This window comes from Nicotiana tomentosiformis, chromosome 10 (genome assembly GCF_000390325.3).
Source record: "Nicotiana tomentosiformis chromosome 10, ASM39032v3, whole genome shotgun sequence".
Taxonomy (NCBI): Eukaryota; Viridiplantae; Streptophyta; class Magnoliopsida; order Solanales; family Solanaceae; genus Nicotiana; species Nicotiana tomentosiformis.
The window spans coordinates 33,776,674-33,800,231 of NC_090821.1; the positions used below are offsets into that span (position 1 = coordinate 33,776,674).

The following is a 23,558-nucleotide window of genomic DNA, read 5'->3' on the forward strand; positions in this document are numbered from 1 at the left end:
AGGGGATCATGGTTTAAATACTCAAAACGACCGGTCGGATCGTTATACAAAACAAGAATATATGAGGAGAAATTTTAGGGGAAGGGACGGTGTCAGTTTTTATTTATATTAAAAGAATAAAAACCCATACTGTGATGCTTACACAAACTTTAGGCACACCAAAATAGGAGTAGCAAAACTGATAATGTTAAAGAGTGAATCGTTCAGTGAATTTAAATTATCGAAAGTCGCAAAAATTATAATGGCAGAGACTGCAAACTGCTTGTTAGGAATCTTTCTGAAAAATTGCGCGAACACTTTTGAATTTGATGGGCCTTCCAACGGGCTTGTAACTTGCATCTACGTAATGGGCCTTCCAATGGGCTTGGAGGTAGATAGCAGGGGGTGAAGTACACAAATAACGCTCAAAGTAGAACGTCTTAAATTTTTGTTCTTGCTTTTTTCATAGGCAAAACTTCAATATAATAAGTGCAGCATGATTAACACTTTTAACTTTTGACTTAGAAGTTTTACCTATAAAATCAAAAGTTAAAAACCATACAAAAAAATATTATATTTCTGCAATTTTTTGGATAGTAGGTAGGGGTGTTCATAAAACCTGAAAAACCGATTCAAATCGAAAACCGAACCAAACCGACCAAAAAAACCGATATTTTTTAGGTTTGGTTTGGTTTTGGTTTTGAATTTTAAAAACCGATCAAATTTGGTTTGGTTTTGGTTTTAATAAAAAAAATAACCGAAAAAACCAGAACCAAACCGACTATAGAAATAACTATTTAAATTTAAATATTTTTATATAAAGTTTCTAAAATTTTATGGTACATATTAGTCATTTATATTTTTAGTTTAATTCTTTGCTATTATAATAATCTAATTCTTTGTTTTTATATTCTAGTTTGATTGGTAATTAAATTATTCATCACTATTTAATTCAATTATCATCAATATATTTTGTTAAGTGATAGATTTCTCAAAGAGCAATTAGTTTGATAGTGTTACATTAAAAATGTACTTGCCGGAATATGTGTTTGGCAGTGTATGTCTCATATTTAAAAAAAAATCGATAAATAACCGAAAAATCGATAAAAATCGATAGAAACCGAATCCATAAAAAATTAATTTAATTTATTTAGTTTGATTCCAATATTTAAAAAATCAACTTATTGATTTGATTTCTTTTTTGAAAAAAATCAATCCAAACCGAATAATTACCGCCCCTAAAATAGGTAGGTTCAGAAAATAGCCCATCATCTCAGCTGCCTTGCTCCCCAAGTGTCAATAGGTTCGAGAAGGAAACCACTTTTTCTGGGTTTTGCAAAGTGGGGTTTTTAGAGTGGAGTGTGGAGCATCCCCAATTAACTGCTCAAATCTCCTTCCGAATAATCAATTGAACCGAATATTTAATTGGCGTATCAACCACTCATGAAACGATTTCTGGTACAAACACTTCCCGAATTCCTCAAAATTTTCATATATCTTGATAATACAATCGTTTTCTATCTTATTGAGTAAAACTTTTTAACTGTTGTGCAGAAAATATTATCAAATTGCGGTGACAAATCCTTCATTCCTGTATTAGCTTTGGCAGCAGCTGGATCAACAGTAGTTTTTACTGGCAACGGGACCAGTTCGAGTGAGCATTTTAATTAAGATTTTTGCTATACTTCTAACTTTTTCTAGCGATCAAATGTGCCTTAAATTTCTGATAGAGGTCCATTCCAGGAACCTCAATTTCGGTTTCAGTACCGCAACCTTTAAAAGATACTTTGACATTGCATTTGACATTGCATTGGACGTATATGAAAGACAAACTTCTTCGTCCTGCTTTTCTTTCCGGGGGCCCATCGCAACTTTGTATGTTGTCATAAATTTTTGTTTTCCGAATTATAACTTCTCCTACTTTGTTTCGTTTTTGTTTTTAAATTCAACTGATACCACTTTATTTTAGGTATTTTCCCATTATCTTTTGCTAGAACTGGTTTGGAACCCCCTGAGAATGTGAAGAAAGAAGGTAGTGGGGAAGATGGAGATGATGAGAAGAAACATAAATGTTGTAATTGTTTCGGACGAGATACTATTGCCAATGCAGCTGCCGCCGTTGGTCCTGCTGTTGTTAATATTTCTGTTTCAAGGGGTATGCTTTTTAACTATATTTGCTTAATTACTCCTCCCTTCCAATTTTATGACTTTCTTTCTGTATTAGTACGTCCTAAGATGTTGACATAATCCATTTTTGTACAACTTTTGCAACTTATAAAAATCTAAGTTTTTAAAGTAATCAAATTTTAGCTTTGATGTAATATTTTCTCGATCAGACTAACTTTTAACCATTTCTTGAATGTTTCTTCTACTATCATCTAGTGTATAATACTGTCATGCGAAATGGGATGGACAGAGTTTTCAATATGGGGACTGCCTGTAATATGCTATAACGTATATTTTTGGTCCTTTTGTAGGCTTTCATGGGTTGAGCGCTGGAAGGAGTATAGGATCAGGAACTATAATAGATGCTGACGGCACTATTTTGACTTGTGCTCATGTGGTCGATTTTCAAGGCTTGAGTATTTCATCAAAAGGAAAGGTCAGTGTGTTGTAAAGTGTTATTGCAAACATTTGCGGGGACAAAGCGTCATTCCTGTCACATTACTGCGATGCCGTAAATCATGTATAACAATGCTATAATTTTTCAAGATTACTTGAACGTACATGCGTGCACCCAAGCTCAAAGAGTTCTATGGTGCAATGATTATTGGGTGCACCTTAAAGTGAAGTCGGAGTTTTAAATCTCACTGTTCCTCTAGAATTAGGTTGGGAGTTTCAAATCTTATGTCTATCTTGTTGCTTTTTTCTTTCTTTTTCTAAAATTGGGTCAACCAATTGGGGATGGGCATGTCTTGTATCCCTTTTGGCGTTTCAATTAAGTACTTTTTTTGTTTTTCTTTCTTTCTTTATTAGTTTATTCTTTCAAAATTCCCAAGTCATACATCCAAATCGGAATCAGAGGATAGAAAGGCAGAATGCTCTCAAGCACCCTTCTCGAGGCTAACTTTTTCTAGCGTTCCTTTTTTTCAACCACTTTTTCAGGGGAAAATTCCAGCGGTACTGGAATTTATTCCCGTCTTCAGTTATTTTCGACAAAGTAATTCTTGTTCAGAACATGGAAGAAGATAAGATTTATTATAATGCAGGTTTTAAATCATATGACATCACAAGGAGATGCTCCAAGGCGGAGAAGTGGTTTGATTGGGTTGAACATAGCAGGAATTTAATAAGACAAGTTACTATCAGCATAAATGTTATTAAATGGATAGTTTATGTATTTAATATGGCATCCAAGGAGCAAAAGAAGACAATGAAGAGCAGTGTTGTAAATAGCGCTTGCTCCGTCGCTAATAGCGAGTAGCGACGCGAAGCGAGGCTCAGACGCTTTTTTGGTCTGTTGCGATGCGTTTTTAAAAAGTGCCGACGAGGCGAAGTAGCGCCGGCGAGGCGAGGTAGCGACAGAGGCGTCGCTTTTTAAAAAAAAAGAAAGAAAAAAGAAGAGACTTAAATAAAAGTTAGGATTTTCTTCGACTTACAGGTACTTCTTTCTTCTTTCTTTTCTCTTTCTTTTCCGGCAGTAAGGCTCGGTTTTTCCGGCAGTAAGACTCTCTTCTTTCTTCTTTCTTTTCTTTTTCTTTTTCCGATAGTAAGTCTTCTTTGTTCTTCTTTCCGGCAACAACCGATTTCCAGCAGAAATATTCTTTTTTTCTTTCTTTTCTTTCACCTGTGTTTTCGCTTCTGCTCTTCTTTTTCCTTTTGTTTCTCTCTTTTGATTTTTTTTCCAGTTTAGTGAACTATTAATAACTTCTCTCTATAATTACAATTATAATTAATTGTTATTTTCTCTCTTTAATTGTAATTAATTTCTCTCTATAAACAGTATATTAAAATATTTGATTTCTATCTATTGAGTTTTTGAATTGATATATTTATTAGTATGTTGTTATTGAGTTTTTAGTTATTTATACATGCAAATTTAATATTTTATTTTTTGTATTAATTGGTGCTTCACATATAAAAGGCAAGCGCTACGCTTCTCGCTTCTCGCCTCAGTGAAGCGGGCCCTCGTCGCTTTTTGTCGCCTCACTCTATCCAAAACACTGGTGAAGAGGTGGAACAAGAAGGGTCACTTTGCAGAGTTTTTCTGCACTCTCAAATACAATGAGCATGGTAGATACATCAGCTTTATTGTTATTCTAGGAGAAAGCAAATCTATCATTATTACATCGGAGACTACATATAAGGAAGGGTGGAGACATATAGCCCAAAAGATATCCACTTTCATTAATGTTCCAGATAAAGAAAAGGTGCTATCTCTTCATCACCAACCTTCAAGTTGAGTCTTCTTTCATGGAAGCCTTCAGAAACAACAGATGGACGACAAAAGGGGCAAAAGTTTCTCCGATCAGAAGCAGCAACTCTAGAATATTCATCCCTGGTGGCACAACAGTCTCATACAAAGATCTATTGGGTAGATGCCTTGTCAGCAGATTTCAGGCTTCTGTTCAGGAAACTACGACTTTGAATGATGTCCGGTGATGGGCCTGTAACTCATGGAAATCATCATGCCGGGTCAATGTCTTTGAGATGAACGATCATCAATTTCTGTTTGAACTTCTATCAAGAAGATAGCTGAACACGTCTTTTCTGGCGAATGGAGTTAGAGGAAATCGAAGTGGAAGCTTGAATGGTGGAGCCCTACCACTGGCTGCTGGCCAAATGAAGTTGAAAGTAACTAGGTTTGGATAAGGTTGCTGGGATTACCTATGAATGTATGATCTAAGAAGGTATTCAAATAAATAGGGGATCGTTGTGGGGGATGGATCAAAATAGAGAAGGAGACTACTCTGAAAAATTATCTCCATCGGGCACACATTAAAGTAAAGAAGTTCCGAGAGATATCGAGGTGGAAAGGGATGGACTTTTGTACACCATTCCAATTTGGTGTGAAATTCTAGTGAGTGAAAACCAGAATCTTTCCTGGAGATGGAGATAGGCAAAGACCTTTGGATGATACAAGAAGTCTATCCTATATAGGGGGAGAAGTGACTTATTAGGCGGAGCAGGGGCTAGGTCACGTGGGCACATCGAAAGAAGAGGAAAATTTTGAAAGGGAACACGTGGGGTAAGAGGGTCCGGAAAGAAAGTGTTTAATGGTCAACTAAATGGACTATTAAAGAGTAAGGAGAATCTAGGCCTCACCAATTTGGGCCCAAACCTGAAAAATACAGTTTAGTGGGCACGTGCTCCACTTCAGACACACTGGCTGAACCCGTTAATGAAAGTATTGGGCCGATTCTGAATGGCCCATCCGACAAGGATCTTCTAGTCATCTCCCAGCTTTTGTTCCACAAACTCCAACTCTGGAAGAACCGATATTTATCTTGATAGAACATGAGGCAGAGATAGAGAAGTTTCTTTTGATATCATGTTTTTGGAGTTCAACTCTTCTTCTCTTTCTACTGACTCTGGTCTAGTTCCAGAAGAAGGTCTGCTCCAGACCCCTCACATAGACATGCAATCGACCCAAGAGATGGACAATGTTGAACTCACTGGAGCAGGGGAATCAAGCCAAAATGATAAAGGTAACAAACAATTGGTCATGTTTGGGGAATCGACTACAAGCATTGATGAAGAAGCCACTCCAATAGAAATTCAAGTTCAAAGGGCAGAATCAGAAGCGATACTATGGATGCATTTGAATGTACTCAAATTAAGCAAACAATTTGGTGTTGATTTTGAAGGGTGTGAATGGGAAGCCATTTCTTTATTTATGAAGATTAATAGCAGAAGGCGCAAGAAGATGGAGAACACCACAATCTGAAATTTTCCTACAACCAAATCAAAAGGCCAGAGATAATTGGAAGATCTCAAATCAGGTATTCAATACAAAGACGGGCATTCTAAGGTTAAGGGGAGAGCAACCTTAAAGTAGATTAATGAAAATAAATATACATTCGTGGAATGTATGGTGATTGAATGATAGAGAAAAAATGGGAGTTATTAAAACTGTTCTTAATGAATCGATATGTGATGTAGTGGTTGTTCAAGAAATAAAGATAGAAGGAGATATAACCTATATAGCCAGACATTTATGGGGGAGCAGATGGGTGGATTTTGTTAACCTTGAAGCTATGGTACCAATGGTGGAATTTTTAGCATGTGGGATAAAAGGATACTTTAAGGGGAGGTGATTACTACCGTAAATCAGTGCATCACTTGTAAATTGACTGTTATAGCTAATGGCTTTCATGGTTTATCATTGGGGTCTATGCATCAACTTTCAGAATTGAGAGGCAAGACTTATGGTGGGAGCTGGCAGCCTCAAAAGGTCTTTGTAGTGGCCCGTGGGTGGTTTGTGGTGATTTCAATACAACTAGAGATTCAATTGAAAGGATCAATAATCACCACTTTACTAAAGCTGTGAAAAAATTCTCTGATTTAATTAATGATCTACAACTAGTTGATCCTCCACTTTTTGGGGGCTCCTTCACTTGGAACAAGGTAACAACCAGGGGATTGCTTCAAGACTTGACAGGTTTCTTTTTATCACTGAATTAGATGAATTTTCCAGGAATATCAGACAGTCTACTTTGCCAAGAATCACATCTGATACATCTAATCACTGTGCTATCCAGCTTTTTTGTGGTGATTAGGAATGGAAACAAAGAAAATCATAATTTAAATTTGCCAATTGGTGGTTGGAGGTAGTAGAGATGGTTAAGGAATGGTGGTCATCTTTTATAGTCCAGGGTTATCTAGATTATATTTTAGCAACAAAAACTTTTAAAAGTTAAGCTGAAGGAGTGGAATGCTTCTAACTTTGGGGATCTAGCAAGGAGGAAAATAGAGCTTTTGAACCAATTAGCCATTCTTGATGTTTTGAAAGAACAAAGAAACCTTACTGACGATGAATTGATACACAAAACCAACATAGCATTGGACTTTGAGGAAATCCCCTAATATGAAGAGTCATCATGGAGGCAAAAATCCAGAATTCTATGGTTAAAACAGGGGGATAAGAACAAAGGTTTTTAATAAGATAGGCAATGCACACAGAAGATACAATACCATAGACAAGCAGGAGATCAATGGGGTTGAAGTCACTAATCCAGTTGGGATCAAAGAAGAAATCATATCTTTTGTATAAACAGTTATATTCCGAGTCAGAAGCATGGAGACCTAATTATAACCTTTAGAATCCAGCTTCAATAACAGTGAAGGAACAAAACTGGTTGGAGAGACCTTCTGAGGAACAAGAAGTTCTCAATAGACAATATAAGGCTTTGTGCTGTAGACAAAGCTCCTGGCCCTGATGGCTTCTCAATGGGGTTTTTCATTACTTGCTAGGATTTTTTGAAGGATGACATCCTACAAACCATGGCCAATTTTCACTCTCGGGGAATCTTTGAGAAGAGCCTAAATGCCACTTATATGGCTCTTATACCCAAGAAGAATGGAGCCAAAGAATTGAGAGATTTCAGACCAATTAGTCTGATCGGCAGCATCTACAAGATTCAGAAACATCCTCTCTGCCCTCTTGAAGGTAGGGATAAGGCCGGTGTACATACTACCTTCCCCAGACCCCACTTGTGGGATTACACTGGGTCTGTTGTTGTTGTTGTTGGCAACATCTACAAGATTATCTCCAAGATTTTACCTAAAAGACTCAAAAAGGCAATAGATTAGATTGTGAACAAGCATCAGCTGGTTTTTATCAAAAGAAGACGGATTATTGATGCTGCCTTTATAGCCAATGAGTGTGTCGATGCTAGGCAAAAGGAGAAGAAACTAGGGATCTTGTGCAAATTAGATATTGAAAAGGCATTTGATCATGTAATTGGAGGTATTTGATCAATATTCTGAGAGTTTCGGATTTGGGGATGAATGACTCAATTGAACCTTCTTTTGCATTAGCATAGTGAATTCTCTGTCCTTACTAATGGATCTCTAGGCTTCTTCCCTTCAATGAGGGGTTTAAGACAAAGAGATCCTCTATCCCCTTTCCTTTGCATACTTGCCATGGAAGGGTTAAGCAATATGCTGAGAATTTCCACTGCTACCGGATGCTTGAAGGGTTTTATAGTCCAGAACAGGAACACCAGTATGGAGATTTCACACCTGTTGTATGCTGATGATGCATTAATTCTTTATGATGCTGAACTCGCTCAGTTAATGCATTTGAGGTTGGTCCTCACAATTTTTGAAAGCATCTCATGTCTTCATGTTATTAATTGGAGAAAGAATTTGCTGGTACCAATTAATGCAGTTCCAGATAGTCCAATTCTAGCAGGGATTTTGGGTTGTAAAGTAGGAATTTTACCAATCAAATATTTGGGATTATCACTGGGTTCTAAGAACAAAGCTGCAGAAATATGGGAAGGGGTACTTGATAAATGTGAGAAAAGACTTACAAGAAGGACAACTCAGTACTTATCCCTAGGGGGAAGGAAGGATCATTTTGTTAAGCACTGTCTTGGATTCCCTTCCCACATGCATCATGTCCTTATCGCCTATTCCAGTCAAAGTAAGGAATAGAATTGACCAGCTGAGAATGAACTTCATTTAGGAAGGCAACAGAGAACCCAAAGGCCTTCATCTTGTTAACTGGAAGGCTCTTATTTCAAGCAAGAGAGTTAGAGGTTTAGGCATTAGAAATCTAAGTCTGCATAACAAAAGTCTCTTAATGAAATGGCTTTGGAGATACAACACTGGAAAACAAGCTTTATGGAACAGGTTATCAAGTGCAGGTATGAGCAGTCAGGACACTGGAGTACCAAACCAGTGAGAACTCCTTATGTAGTTAGCAACGGGAAATACATTAGGAACCTATGGGAGGAGTTTTCAGCAAAAATAGGTCTTAAGATAGGGATGGAAGGATCGTCTCATTCTGGAGTGAGATTGGCTTGGGCATGGAGCGTTAAAAGACCTCTTTCCTAATCTATTTATCTTTTCAGCTTCACCTAATACCATAATAAAAGAATCTTGGACGCCCCATGGTTGGAACTTAACTTTCAGAAGGTTTATCAGTAACTGGAAAGTTACTAGAGTTACTGAAATTCTCAAAATGCTAGAAGGTTGCAGGATTGGATGGGGAAGAAGAGTCTCTTACATGGAAAGGAGGCAGTAACTCAAAATTCACAGTCAAGAGCAGTATACACCTATCTTTCATTTATTAGGCAACCCAATACCCCTAGCCTTGGAAAAGGATCTGGAAGATCAGAGTACCATTCAAAGTTATCTGTTTTCATGGTTAGTAGTAAGAAAAGTCTGCCTTACACTGGAAATTCTACAGAGAAGAGGTATTCAGACCAATTCTACATGCTTTCTATGCTTGCAGGATGCTGAAACCAATGAACATCTGTTCCTACACTGCGTTACTAGACAATTTTGGCAGCTCTTTGTAACACTACCTGGAACTGTTTGGGTGATGCCTAAAGACATTATTGGCCTGATATGCAGCTGGAACAGTATAAAAGGAAGAACTTGACACAAGGTATGATGGAAGATTGTTCCAGCTTGCGTATGGTGGACAGTTTGAAGGAGAGGAACACAAGATGTTTTGAAGGAAAGAGCAGCCCAACCCAGAAAATCAAGAGTTCATGCATTTCTCTTTTTGATTTTTGGTGTAAAGAACAGTTGGTAGATGATGCAGAATCATTGCTAGACTTTTTTCACTCCTTGTAAGAATTGCAGGGGTTTTCTTCTTGTAATTATTAGATACTAGCCCTATTTTGGGTGCTGATGATAAAATTATTAACCTTTCTTAAATAAATTAAATTCCCAAGTCTAATAAATTGAAATTCTTATTTTTCTTTTGTTATCACCTGTTAGATAGTAATGTACATAATATGAATTAGTCCTAATCCCACATAGAATAGGAGTATGATATGTATTGTATAAATAGGGCTCATTGTAGTATAATTAAACTGAATATCAATAATAGATTTTTCTCCGTGCATTCTCACATGGTATCAGAGCAATCGTGAGAGATTTATCGCTGTGCATAAATTACAGCGACTCCGGGAAGAAAAATCAGTCAACCGGAAGTCTTTTTCCGGCAAACACAGGTATGCCGCAAGTAAAAAGTCACTTTTCGTCAGTGTTGTGCAAAAACCAACACCACCACGAAGTAGATCGGTCTCCGGCGACCTACCAATAAACAAATCTCCGTCAGAAGCCTTCTACGCGCTGCCACGCGCCGACGGAAGAAAATTTTCCGGCGAAGTTCCGACGTCATGCGCCGGCGCGTGGGCCACCTTCCGGCCATTTTTTGGCGACGACTCTTCAGGACAGATTGTTCCCATTGCAATTCCGAGCCTACCCATACAATTTAAATCAAATTCCGACCACTTTCATATTTTTCCGGCGTGAACAGTGATATTTTCCGGATAGAACAGTAATTTCCAGAAAATTTCTGTTTTTTTTTTCCAGCGTAACCATTATAATGGCATTCGTATTAGAAGACTTTGACTCACAATCCGTTAGATCCAATGCATTGAATCCAATACAGATGGTTTCTTTACCGGATTATATTGAGTTCCTTCAGTACAAAGCATGTAAACAGACATCTTCAGGGATAGCTTCCGTTGTTCAAACAGATAGTAGCGTGACTTGTGTCTCCCAATCTTCAACCTCTGAGTCTTGCGTCATTTTTTTAGGTGTATCTGATCATATTTCTGGTAACAAATCTCTTTTCACTACTATTTCCTATTCTCAATCTCTCCCAATAGTAACAATGGCCAACGGGTCTCAAACCATGGCAAATAGAATAGGTCAAGCAAGTCTACTTCCTTCCTTACCTTTAGATTCAGTTCTTTATGTTCCCGGTAGTCCTTTTAATCTCATAGCCGTTAGTCGTTTAGCCAAATCACTTAAATGCTCTGTTTTATTTCTTGATGACCTTATTTTTATACAGGAACGCAGCACAGGGCGGATCATTGGTACCGGACATGAATCAGATGGACTTTATTACCTTATCCTTGCAAAATCACATGGACTCACATCTTGTCTTCCTTCACAACTTGTCCTGTCACTGATTCACCAGATTTATTACATAAATGGTTGGGACATCCCAGTTTGTCAAAACTTCAGAAAATGGTACCTGGTTTATCTCACTTGTCTCTTTTAGAGTGTGAGTTATGTCAGCTCGGTTAGCATACCCGCTCCAATTTCCCTCGGCGTCTTGATAATCGAGCTGAGTCACCTTTTACTTTAGTCCATTCAGATGTTTGGGGTCCTAGTCGGGTCAGTTCTACCTTGGGATTCCGCTACTTGTCAGTTTCATTGATGATTATTCCAGATGCACTTGGATATTTTTGATGAAAAATCGATCCGAGTTGTTTTCTATTTTCCAGACCTTCCACGCTGAAATTCAAAATCAATTTGGGGTTTCTATCAGCACATTTCGTAGTGATAATGCCTTAGAGTATTTGTCTTCTCCTTTTCAGCAGTTTATGAACTCTCATGAGATTATTCATCAAACATCTTGCCTGTACACATCCCAACAAAATGGGGTAGCTGAAAGAAAGAATAGACATCTTATTGAAACAGCTCGTACCCTACTCATACAATCTCATATTCTGTTGCGTTTTTGGGGGATGCAGTTCTTACATCATACTATCTTATTAATCGTATGCCATCTTCAGCTATCCAGAATCACGTTCCATTCTCTGTCTTATTTTCCCACTTACCTTTGTTCTCTTTTCCACCCCGTGTCTTTGGGAGCACGTGTTTGTTCATAACCTTACTCCAGGAAAAGATAAGTTAGCTCATCGTGCTCTTAAGTGCGTATTTTTGGGTTACTCGAGAACGCAAAAGGGATATCGATGTTATTCTCCTGGTCTCAGGTGGTACCTTATGTCTGCTGATGTTACCTTCTTTGAAACCCAATCATACTTCACAAGTCCAGGTAATCACTTAGATATTTCTGAGGTGCTACCAGTTCCATCTTTTGGAGATTGAGTCACTATCTCCTATTCATCTTCACCTACAGCTCCAACTCCAACTCCACCACCTATAGCTCCAGCTTCACCAACTCCAGCTCCAGCTCTAGCTCCACCACCTATAGTTCCAGCTCCACCACCTATAGCTCCAGTTCCACCGCCTAGTCCAGTTAAACCTTCTACAGCTCCACTACTTCTGACTTATCATCGTCGTCCGCGCCCAGCATCAGGCCCAGCTGATTCACGTCCTGCACCTGACCCTGCTAATACTACAGACTTGTCTCCTCTTAGTCAACCGATTGCACTCCGGAAAGGTATACGGTCCACACTTAATCCTAATCCCTATTATGTCGGTTTAAGTTACCATCGTCTGTCATCACCCCATTGTGCATTTGTATCATCTTTGTCCTCTGTTTCTATCCCTAAGTCTACAGGTGAAGCACTGTCTCATCCAGGGTGGCGACAAGCTATGATTGACGAGATGTCTGCTTTACATACGAGTGGTACTTGGGAGCTTGTTCCTCTTCCTTCAGGTAAATCGACTATTGGTTGTCGTTGGGTGTATGCAGTCAAAGTTGGTCCAGATGGCCAGGTTGATCGACTTAAGGCTCGTCTTGTTGCCAAAGGGTATACTCAGATATATGGGCTCAATTACAGTGATACTTTCTCTCCCGTGGCTAAAATAGCATCAGTCCGCCTTTTTCTATCCATGGCTGCTGTTCGCCATCAACCTCTCTATCAGTTGGACATTAAGAATGCTTTTCTTCAAGGTGACCTTGAGGATGAGGTTTATATGGAGCAACCACCTGGTTTTGTTGCTCAGGGAGAGTTTAGTGGCCTTGTATGTCGGATGCATCGGTCCCTCTATGGTCTAAAGTAGTTTCCTCGAGCCTGGTTTGGTAAGTTCAGCACAGTTATTTAGGAGTTTGGCGTGATTCATAGTGAAGCTGATCACTCTGTGTTTTATCGGCATTCTGCTTCAAATCTCGGTATTTATCTGGTGGTTTATGTTGATGATATTGTTATTACCGGCAATGATCAGGATGGTATTACTAAGTTGAAGCAACATCTCTTTCAGCACTTTCAGACTAAGGATCTGAGCAAATTAAAGTATTTTCTAGGTATTGAGGTCGCTCAGTCTAGCTCAGGTATTGTTATCTCATAAAGGAAGTATGCCTTAGACATTCTTGAGGAGACAGGAATGACAGGCTGTAGACCTGTTGACACTCCTATGGATCCGAATTCTAAACTTCTACCAGGACAGGGGGAGCCGCTTAGCGATCCTGCAAGATATAGGCGGCTGGTTGGTAAATTAAATTACTTCACAGTGACTAGACCTGACATTTCCTTTCCGGTGAGTGTGGTAAGTCAGTTCCTGGATTCTCCCTGTGATAGTCATTGGGATGCAGTTGTCCGCATTCTTCGATATATAAAATTAGCTCCAGGCAAAGGATTATTTTTGAAGATCGAGGCCATGAGCAAATTGTTGGGTACTCAAATACTGACTGGGCAGGATCACCTTCTGATAGGCGTTCTACATCTGGATATTGTGTTTTAATAGGAGGTAATTTGGCGTCTTGGAAGAGCAAGAAACAGAATGTGGTTGCTCGGTCTAGTGCATAAGCAGAATATCGAGCAATGGTTGTGGCAACACGTGAGCTAGTTTGGATCAAACATTTGCTTAATGAGTTGAAATTTGGTGAGGTCAGCAAGATGGAACTTGTGTGTGATAACCAAGCTGTCCTTCATATTGCATCAAATCCGGTGTTCCATGAGAGAACTAAACACATTGAGATTGATTGTCACTTCATCAGAGAAAAGATACTCTCAGGAGATATTGCTACAAAGTTTATGAAGTCGAATGATCAACTTGCAGATATTTTCATCAAGTCCCTTACTCGTCCTCGTATTAGTTACATATGTAACAAGCTCGGTACATATGATTTGTATGCACCGGCTTGAGGGGGAGGGTTAGATAGTTATGTACATAATATGAATTAGTCCTAGTCCCATTGTATTGTATGATATGTATTGTATAAATAGGGCTCATTGTATTATAATTAAACAGAATATCAATAATAGTTTTTTCTCCCGTGCATTCTCACATCACCGTTAAATTTTGTATAATTTAACTGAATGTCTTTATAAAAATTTGCGATAGTGGAGGATGTAGCATATAGGCAATGGGTTCACTTGATCCTAACAATTTCGGTACAAATTATAGATATATACATATGTGGAAAATCACTGAAATTGCCCAAAAAAAAATTACTTTTAAACCTATAATTTTGGAAGTATAATGAATTCATGGTAAGAATGCAAAGGTTGAATGCGTCAAATGTAAATCCTGAATCTACCTCTTCGTAATAGTGTACCCATGTTCTTGAAATCCTGGATACACCGTTGTATGCAAGTGGATCTCGGGTTGTGTTTCTTTCCTCTGTTTTTATTTTTTGGTTGTAATTAGTGTATTTGATCTTCTGTCTTGGACCTTGAAATCCGAAGGATGATCCTCTTCTTTTTTCTTTTGGAGTGGTATGCATGGGTCATTATGTTAAAGTAGCTTGTCCATATCTATCTATCTATCACCTGTATTCTTTCGCTGTTGTCCTTATTTCAATTGTGTGTAAGTCAATTTTGAAAACCTTTTTTGTAGGTTGATGTGACTTTGCAAGATGGCCGTGTATTTGAGGGTACTGTGGTCAATGCCGATCTACATTTTGATATTGCAATTGTAAAGATAAAATCCAAAACTCCACTTCCAACTGCCAAGCTTGGCACTTCAAATATGCTTCGCCCTGGGGATTGGGTGGTGGCTATGGGTTGCCCCCTCTCCCTTCAAAATACAATTACAGCAGGCATTGTGAGGTAATATGAGCAGAAAGCAACATGGAAGTTTCTTCTGTTTCTTTTAGTAGTGCAAAATTATTTGTTTCATGAAGTCTCGGTTAAAGATAAGTTTGTATGGGCATGCAGAATAACATGAACCAGAGAAATGTCCACTGCTGTCAGACCTAATTATCTCTACTCTGAGTAGATGTTGCATAAATGATTAATCTTTATTGATCCCAATTTTTACTTTCCCTGTTCCATGTAGCTGTGTTGATCGTAAAAGTAGTGATCTTGGACTTGGGGGCATGCGGCGAGAGTATTTACAGACTGATTGTGCTATTAATGCCGTAAGTTACTCATAGTTGATGTATAAGTTTGCTTATTTCTAATGTTCCTTGCTCTTTAGATTTCTTGATTTTGGAGGTGGATTGGGGGTTTCGGTAATTGGTGGCAAATCAGATCTTAATTTTTCCATGAGAAGCACATCAAACGATGAGCTTTCAAGACTTTACTAGTTGAGAGAGTAAATGAATAATGCCGGTAATGAAGTGTAATTTTCGCCGTCAGTATGTGTAGGATTAGAGTCCTATTCTTTCTTTAATCTAAGCTTATCAACACCTGCAGTCTCAATGCATTAGAGTACATAATGTTCTTTAAGGATATTGGCTGTCAATGGAATTTGTGCAGCTTGAATATTTTTCCTTTCCTTTTTACAGCAAGAAGCTTCAGTAAAGGATTGTGGCCTTAGTCATCCCACCTCAACAACCGACCTCCTCATCAGGTTTAGCATTTGAGATTACTCATAATCTATTTAGTCCTCTTCCCTACAAATAATAGATTTTAGTTTTTGTAGTTCTATATGAAGTGCTGATTTTTGAGGGATATACAATTGCATAATGCTAATCAGATACATAACATAGCTTACTTTGCTTTGATCTATTTCTCGTTGAACCTTAGCACCCTGTGGTGTTGATTGTCCCCTGTTACGTGGATTTAGAGCTTCTTAGAAAGAGTATTTCTAGGAATTTAATGTCCTATTTGCAGAAGACAATCCCCAGTTGAAAGTTAGATACTAAGAAAACTTTAGCTGTAGTGCTTCCTTAGGATTGATCAATCATGTCATCCAAAAGCGATACATGCTGAAACTATATCTCATTAAATCTGAACTGAAGTCTGGTCCAGTTATGTCTTAAGATTCCAACAAGTTTTTTTTGGTTTCCCACCCGGTGTCCGGTACCCACATTGGGGCCCGACTAAATCCGGATTCGCTCCAGGAAGCCCCACATTGGGGGGTAAAGCGCTCCCTAACAAAGGCGATTCCATACCCTGGGACTCGAACCCGAGACCTCTGGTTAAGGATGAAGGAGTACTTACCACTCCACCACAACCCTTGTTGGTAAGATTCTAGGAAGTTTCATTTCTTTCACATGATTGTGTATGATTAATTCAGGCAATTGTGCAACTTTGCCAAATGTGTATTGCCGAGGAAAACATTTGGGTATGCAGAACTTTTCATAATCAGGTGGAATGATATTTTCTGAAATTAGCACTGCCATTCCATTTTATATGATAGTGTTTGATATGGAGTTTAAGATGTTACTTTGACTTTTATATTATAGTTACTGAAAAAAATTTAAGGGGATAGGTGATTAGTTTAGTAAGAACATTACATCAAAATTCTAAATTATTAGTGGAATAGTGTCAAACGTTTTGGAACGTCCCCAAAATAGAAAGAGTATCATCTAGATTGGAACCAAGGAGTATAATATAGCTGTTCCAGTTATATTATCTAGCCGTGAATTTAAGAATGCGGATAACACGGATTTATATTAAGTAGTTTACTAAATAATTCAAATTTTATTTTCTTATAAATCAAATTTTTTAGATATACACCAAGATGATGTTCACTAAAAGAAAGTTATACTACAAGATTGCATTGATCATCCAAAACTCCTGCCAACTATCTACACAAAATGGATGTCATGTTTACGCCTAAAGTAAATGAAACAAGGGTTCTTTTAACTTTTAGTACAGAATTCTCAAAAAGTTCTTCTATTCCTCTCTTTTATATTAGCTAAACAATACATAACGGAATGCTGTTCCATAATTTCTTCTTGTAGCATCTAATTTTTTATCCTGCAGCTTATGCATGCCTCTTCTGAATACTGCAAACTTACTATCTGTACAATTAATTATCAGTGGCTTAAAATTTTCAGTGACATACAGTTTAGACATAAATATTTAGTCTTTAAGCCTAAATATTTATTTACGCCTACTAAGATAAAGGAGCAATAGTAAGGGAAAGAGACAATAAACAAATGCTCCCTCTATCCAAAATACAACATATTATTATCCCTTTTGGATAATCTATATATATTTCTCTTTTCCAAAAAAAGACTTTTGTTCTTGCGCTTTTGCATATTTCTTAAAACTCAAACTGCCTCACAGGTAAATGTAAACCTTTTATGTAACAAAAAGGGCAGCCCAGTGCACTAAGCTCACACTATGCACGGGGTCCGGGGAAGGGCCGGACCACAAGGGTCTATCTAAACCATTTATGTACTAAGAAAAATTCCATTCATCAAGAAATTATTTTATACCCACTTATGTTGTCGCTCACATTTGAATATGATATACTTCCGATCTTGCTTTAACAGCCACAGGCTAATAACTAAGAAACCTGATTTGGGTTTCGGGACTAGAAGTAATTTTCTGGAATCTGCCAGTAAACATGTGGTCCCGAAAATTGCTGCTGTGAAGGTTCCCTTGAATCAATAACTGTTGGTAAATTGCTAATTATGCCAATTGTATACATTCTTTTTTCTGGGTGACCAACTAATTGGGATTAAACTTTAGTTGTTATTGTAGCACTCAGATCGTTTATTTTTGTCCAGTGTTTGTCAGATGCCTATTTAGTCCAGTTAGAGACTTGTATTGGATAAGTGGGAGATTTTAATTATCTTAATTGAAAAACACTCCCAATATATATATTTGAATGAGGGATTCGAAGGGAGTCAAATGATTATAGAGGATTCATATATTCGATCGAACTAGTTTGGGAGTGAGATGTACTTGTTAATTGCTTGATACCTTTTGAGGCTCAGAGGCGATGGGTCGTCCTCTCCCCTTACAGTTGAATATGGGAAGGAGAAAATTGATATTAATGAATCTGATTTACTTCATCGGGAAAAAAAACACTGGTTGACGTGAGAGCTTTGAGGCATTGGATTTTATACCTGCTTAAGGGGCAGGCAAAGGAGATATTATCGTTTTCTTATTTTTATAAATAAAGAGAGGCGTAGGAGCAATATATCAGGAGGGAGCAGGAACAGTTGATTGTTATGGAGTGTGTGTGGAGTGGCATCATAAGTCATTTTGTCCAGTAATGTCAGAATTTCTTATTGCCTTCTAATTGGGCTAATATTCCTGCATAATGCAATCCTTTATGTAAGTCGAACAGCCGTTTGACAGATCGAAACGGTGGAAAAATGTTCTAATTGTGTTGACGTCTGCATGGATCTATGAAATCCTGAGAAGCATGTCTTGTTTTATTATCTCTTCCAGATTGACTGGATTATGATAGATAAATTTTTTTCCTCTTTTCAGCTTCAGTTTTCAAAATATGAAATTACCTATTTTGTTTTGACAGAGATAATTTTTTTTTCTCTTTTCAGCTTCAGTTTTCAAAATATGAAACTACCTATTTTGTTTTGACATATAGCATAACTTTTAGTCTTTCCTCAATGTAGGGAAATTCTGGAGGACCTCTTGTAAATGTCGACGGAGAAGTAATCGGAGTTAATATCATGAAAGTATTGGCAGCTGATGGTTTGGGCTTTGCTGTACCAATTGATTCTGTTACCAAGATTATAGACCACTTCAAGAAAAGGGGGTATGATATCAAGACACTATAGTTGTCGTCAGGTGCTAAATTATCAGCATTTTGTGTAGGCTTGATTTTAACATCTCCTTCCCCCTCTCCCCGATTCACTCGCACTAACAGGAAAAATCAAAAGATATGAATACTTAATATACTGAAAGATCCAAATGCAGACATAGAGCCACAGAGGCTCTGTCACTGTGTTGAATGGATATTTGGAGATTTCGTGAGCATTTCTACCATAATTTTACTGACATCTCTTTGTTTTTTTTTTTAAAAATCTCTGTTGGCTTTCAAGGACACTTTTCCTCTCGTCTCACAAACTTGTACTAATTGATAAGAACCAATAAGTTTCCATGTAATCATTCTTCTTGCATGGGCATTTAAGAGTTACTCATTCCTATTCTGAGGTATTTGAGACTCTTTTTTGATTGATTTTGAGACTTTTCTTTAAAAAATTTTAGTAATGGAATTTGATCTTACACAGGAGAGTTATTCGACCTTGGTTGGGTTTGAAAATGCTTGATCTAAATGATATGGTTGTTGCACAGCTTCAGGAAAGAGATCCATCTTTTCCAAAAGTCAACAAGGGAGTTCTTGTATCAATGGTATGTCATCTTGTGTTTTTCCTCTTTCCTTATTTATAGATTGTTCTTTTATCTGGTGAAGGAGTGGTGGTAGGCTCTCTTTTACAGACCTTAGGGGCAGATATTATGTGCACTACAGCTGCGCAGAAACGACTCTGGTACTTGTTTTTTTTGATGAAGTAAGACAACTCTGGTACTGAATTCTAGATTGTAGCAGATTTTTATTTTTCCGGAAAACGGGGAAGAAATGAAATATTTCATGTCATGGACTCAAAACTAATTTAACGAGAACATCTTTACCATCTGAACTTGTTTCATTGGCTGTAAAAAGCTTTCTCCTTGTTTATCATTTGATTTGTGGCATTTGCCAGGGAAAATTCAGATTTACACGTGTAGCAGCTCAAACATGAGCGTTCAGCTTTTCTTTAGTTTGGCTTATTCTATTTTTTGATCAAACCTAGAATCAGCTTCCTGCCTGGAACTTCCCTATTATGTCTATGAATGCTGCTACACAGATGGATGTTAGGCTGGTGTTTAACTATCACCAGCTTTGTCACCACTATTTTCTATTGTTGATGATCAATGATATCGGGCATTTGCACTATTTCAATGACAATAAATTTCATTGTCTTGTTTTTCCTCATATACTAGTACATCTCTGAATAGATCTCCGTGTTATAAATTTGAAGGAGCACTGGCGTGAGGTACGTGTCTTTGCCATTTGTTTGTGTATGGGGTTTGAACTGTGGACATTAAACTTCAAGTTAATTTATTTCATGGATTCTTAGGCACTACTGCTGCATCATGAATCTTTAGTCTTTAGATATTCACCCTTTTGATGCTTTGGTGCTATCATGAGACCTGCTAATCATTTTCGCTGTCATTTTATTGTATAGGGTGGATGTTAATGTTGTAAAGTAGTGAACATACATGTTGGTCTTTTTCTGGGTTATGTACATAACTTATTGGCTCTCTTTGGACCTTTACATGCTTGTCTGTTGAATATGTTTTTGAGACAGTGGATCATTTATTTTCGCAGGTGACTCCAGGGTCCCCTGCTGATCGTGCTGGATTTCACCCTAGTGACGTGGTTGTTGAATTTGATGGAAAGCCTGTTGGGAGTATAAAGGAGGTAAAATCACCTTAAGAGCCATAATGTTAATGATGTCCGGTTGGAGGGACCAAAAGGACAAAATGAAAAGAATAAAAAATTGATAATTTTCTACCTGCAGACTAGGTGATCTACAAGTTTCTTATTTCTTTATAATACTTCTTGGGGAGGTGTATTTTTATGGTTTGCAAAATACCAGATGACATTTTATTATCTACTCTAACTCTCTAAGTTGGTCCCATGTAAACAACCTGATTTCCCTCAGCTGATACTTGCTATATTTGTACTAATCACCATAACCTGGTCAGAGTTTGTAGCCATTACCTTCTCATTTCACACACTTCCACTTTGAGCCCTTTTGCTTAGGATTTTCTTCTGAAGACCAGTTGCTTCATGTAAAGATAACTCTACCTTTACTTCCAGCTGGCACATTGTCGAAAGCCCTTCCTTATCGTTATTTGTGTTATTATTAATTGTCCTACCTTTTTCTCATTGTTTTACTTGTCAAATGCTGCCTTTTCCACCTATTGCTTCCACCCTAGCATGCACAAACCTTCTTTGAAATAGTCTCACACGCACACACCAAAGAAAGAAAAAGCACCTAGAACTCAAGACAAGGCAATGATTGGGTGCTTTTGTCACTTCTTTTCTTTTTATTTTTGTGTTTCTTTTGGAGGGGAAGGGGTAGGTGGGTTGACTGTGGAATTGTGGTGCTGGATCTAGGGGGTAGAAGGCTCCAATAAAAACGGGACGAGACTTAGGTGTCAATATGCTTGCTTCAGAGCAACTGCGCTGGAAAAGCAGCATAGAAGAAGATGGTGAGATTCTCGTAGTTCCATCTAGCGTCTAGTAAATTCTTCATTCCCACAATTATTCTAAATATCTCATTCCAGCAAAATGGAAACTACAAAATGGTTTAACAGCCTTCAGTTTCTTCCTCCTTGCTATTGGGGCGAAGGAGCAGTAGACGTGCTTTACTGATAAAAAGGGAATAGGGCTATCCGGTGCACAAAACATCCCGCATTCACGCAAGGTCCGGGGGAGGGCTGCATCCCAGGGGGTGTAATGTAGGCAGTCCATCCTGATGCAAGCATCAATGGTTGATTCCACGGCTCGAACCGATGATTACAACTTTACCATTGCTCCAAGGCTCCCCTTCTACGTGCTTTTATTGATAATCAGGGTAATTTTGACTGTTACAGTGCAGGTGTCATGGTTACTCTGCAAATTTTTGTAGTTGAAAATGAAAAGACAAATATTCATTCTACTGATGAAAAGTTAAGACATTCATGTGAAGTGCAAAATTTGAAACCTGAGTGATGGTATATAATGACAATTACCTGCGATATATTATTATTTTAATTGGTTGATTGGCTCTTATATAATAAATACCAGCATTACTCTGTACTAAGCACTAGTGACTTTTAATTCTCTGATTTTTCTACAGATCATTGATATAATGGGCGACAACCTTGGAAAACAATTGAAAGCTGTGGTGAAAAGAGCGAATAATGCTACTGCCACCTTGACTGTGATTCCAGAAGAAGCCAATCCTGACATGTGAAATGACCATTTTGCTTTTGTTCCTATAATGTGGCCTGTGAGTTCCAACCACTTTCCGTCACTGGCCTGCTACTTCGTTGAAGTTGATTCAGAACCAATTCCATGCGTGTCAATTTCTCTGGGGTACATATTTCCTTACTATGCATGACTGTACTATGCCAATGGTCTTTTTTTGGCTAATGTTCCGTTATGCCACATTCAACGGGTATTGGTGGAAGAATTTAGGTTGAAGGAATATTTTCCCATGTAATTGGTGACACAAATTAGGAACTTTAGATTCTGAACACATTGATCGAGTTATGGAGAACGCGACAAATGCTTCCAAAGGACTTCTCCTCTAGGGTTTGCCTTTTCTACCATCATTTAGAAAGACGAGGGGAGATACTGTGCTATGGAAACCTAATAAGAGTTTAGTAGACGAAATGAACATGACTCCAATTCTATTCCCCTTGTATATCATCTATACTATATTAAAAACATGAACCCTAAGAGAAAAATTAAATTATAAATATACCCCCTTTTTATATCTAAATACACTATTAAATGAAAAGAAAAGTAACGCCTCTTTTGCGACTTATCGGTAAAATATTTAAATGACCAGGCAGCACTTGACTTTTTGCTTCCAGTAAGCAACCCCTTAGTTTGCTTCATTTTCCATATACCATCGGCATCTTTCTTTGTTTTTCTCTCTGTCTATCTTTACTGGCTTATCTTTACCAATCATTTGTCGATTCTCAACTATCATCTTTTACCTTTTGATCATGCTAATTGTGTTTTAGTTTGAGCGCTTCTCCATTTTAGCTTTGGTTGTTCAGCTTTCCTGGCGAGTTTTCTCCAGACTTTGTCCTTGGTTATTATTGTTTGTACAGTTGATTGATGTTAAATATTGTAAACCTTTGATGCTTTTTCCTTCAAAATTATTGATCTTAAAACCTTTATTAAGTTATCTATAATTTGTGCTACTATTTTTGATGTTGGAACTTGGATAGTAGATACTAGGGGTGTCAATGGTTAGGTTCGGCCGGTTATTTTATAAAATATATACCATACTAATTTTTCGGTTATTCTATTATGTATAATCAAAATTAGACTTTTCAAAACCGTTCCAATCATGTCGGTTTTTCTTCGGTATCGGTACGGTTCGGTTAATTTTCGGTAATTTTTTAAAATATCATGTAAAAGTCACTAGTAGAAGTAGAATGCAATAACATACGTACTTTTGTAGGACTTAGCAAAACTCTCTAGACATTTTTACAGTTTAAAATGTGATGAATTAAGAAAATATGAAAGATGGTTAGAGTATATATCCATCAACTATTCTACAACAACGTAAAATAAACAAAGCAAATACAAAAAAAATAAATATAAATCACACGAGTGGAAAGATATTAACCAAGTTGGGATTCAAGAATAAAGTTTATAGAAGATTAAACATTCAAAAAGATAAATCTAAATCATACGAAAGGAAACATATTCAATACACTGTAGTTTGCTACATATAATCGCTACAATACCTTGTGTTTTGCTAGTGAATATGTTAGAAATAATTTAGTTTCAATAGAAGTAGCATAATAGGTTTGAGAATTAAGATTTTGGGT

At 37.5% G+C, this 23,558-nt stretch overlaps 1 protein-coding gene across 2 annotated transcripts; it reads left to right on the forward strand.

Annotated features, from left to right (window-relative positions):
* Positions 1-1,251: 1,251 nt before the first annotated feature.
* LOC104112327 (putative protease Do-like 14) lies at positions 1,252-22,414 on the forward strand. Of its 2 annotated transcripts, XM_009622205.4 has the most exons (11): positions 1,252-1,437; positions 1,534-1,633; positions 1,723-1,854; positions 1,949-2,134; positions 2,457-2,581; positions 14,644-14,855; positions 15,085-15,166; positions 18,569-18,711; positions 19,187-19,307; positions 20,326-20,418; positions 21,845-22,414. In XM_009622205.4, the coding sequence occupies exons 1-11, from the start codon at positions 1,423-1,425 to the stop codon at positions 21,959-21,961; spliced, it is 1,326 nt and encodes a 441-aa protein (XP_009620500.1). In that variant the 5' UTR covers positions 1,252-1,422; the 3' UTR covers positions 21,962-22,414. The 2 variants fall into 2 exon arrangements, with proteins under 2 accessions (XP_009620500.1, XP_018631900.1); XM_018776384.3 differs by lacking the exon at positions 1,252-1,437 and having other exon boundaries at positions 1,710-1,854.
* The last annotated feature ends 1,144 nt before the right edge of the window (positions 22,415-23,558 follow it).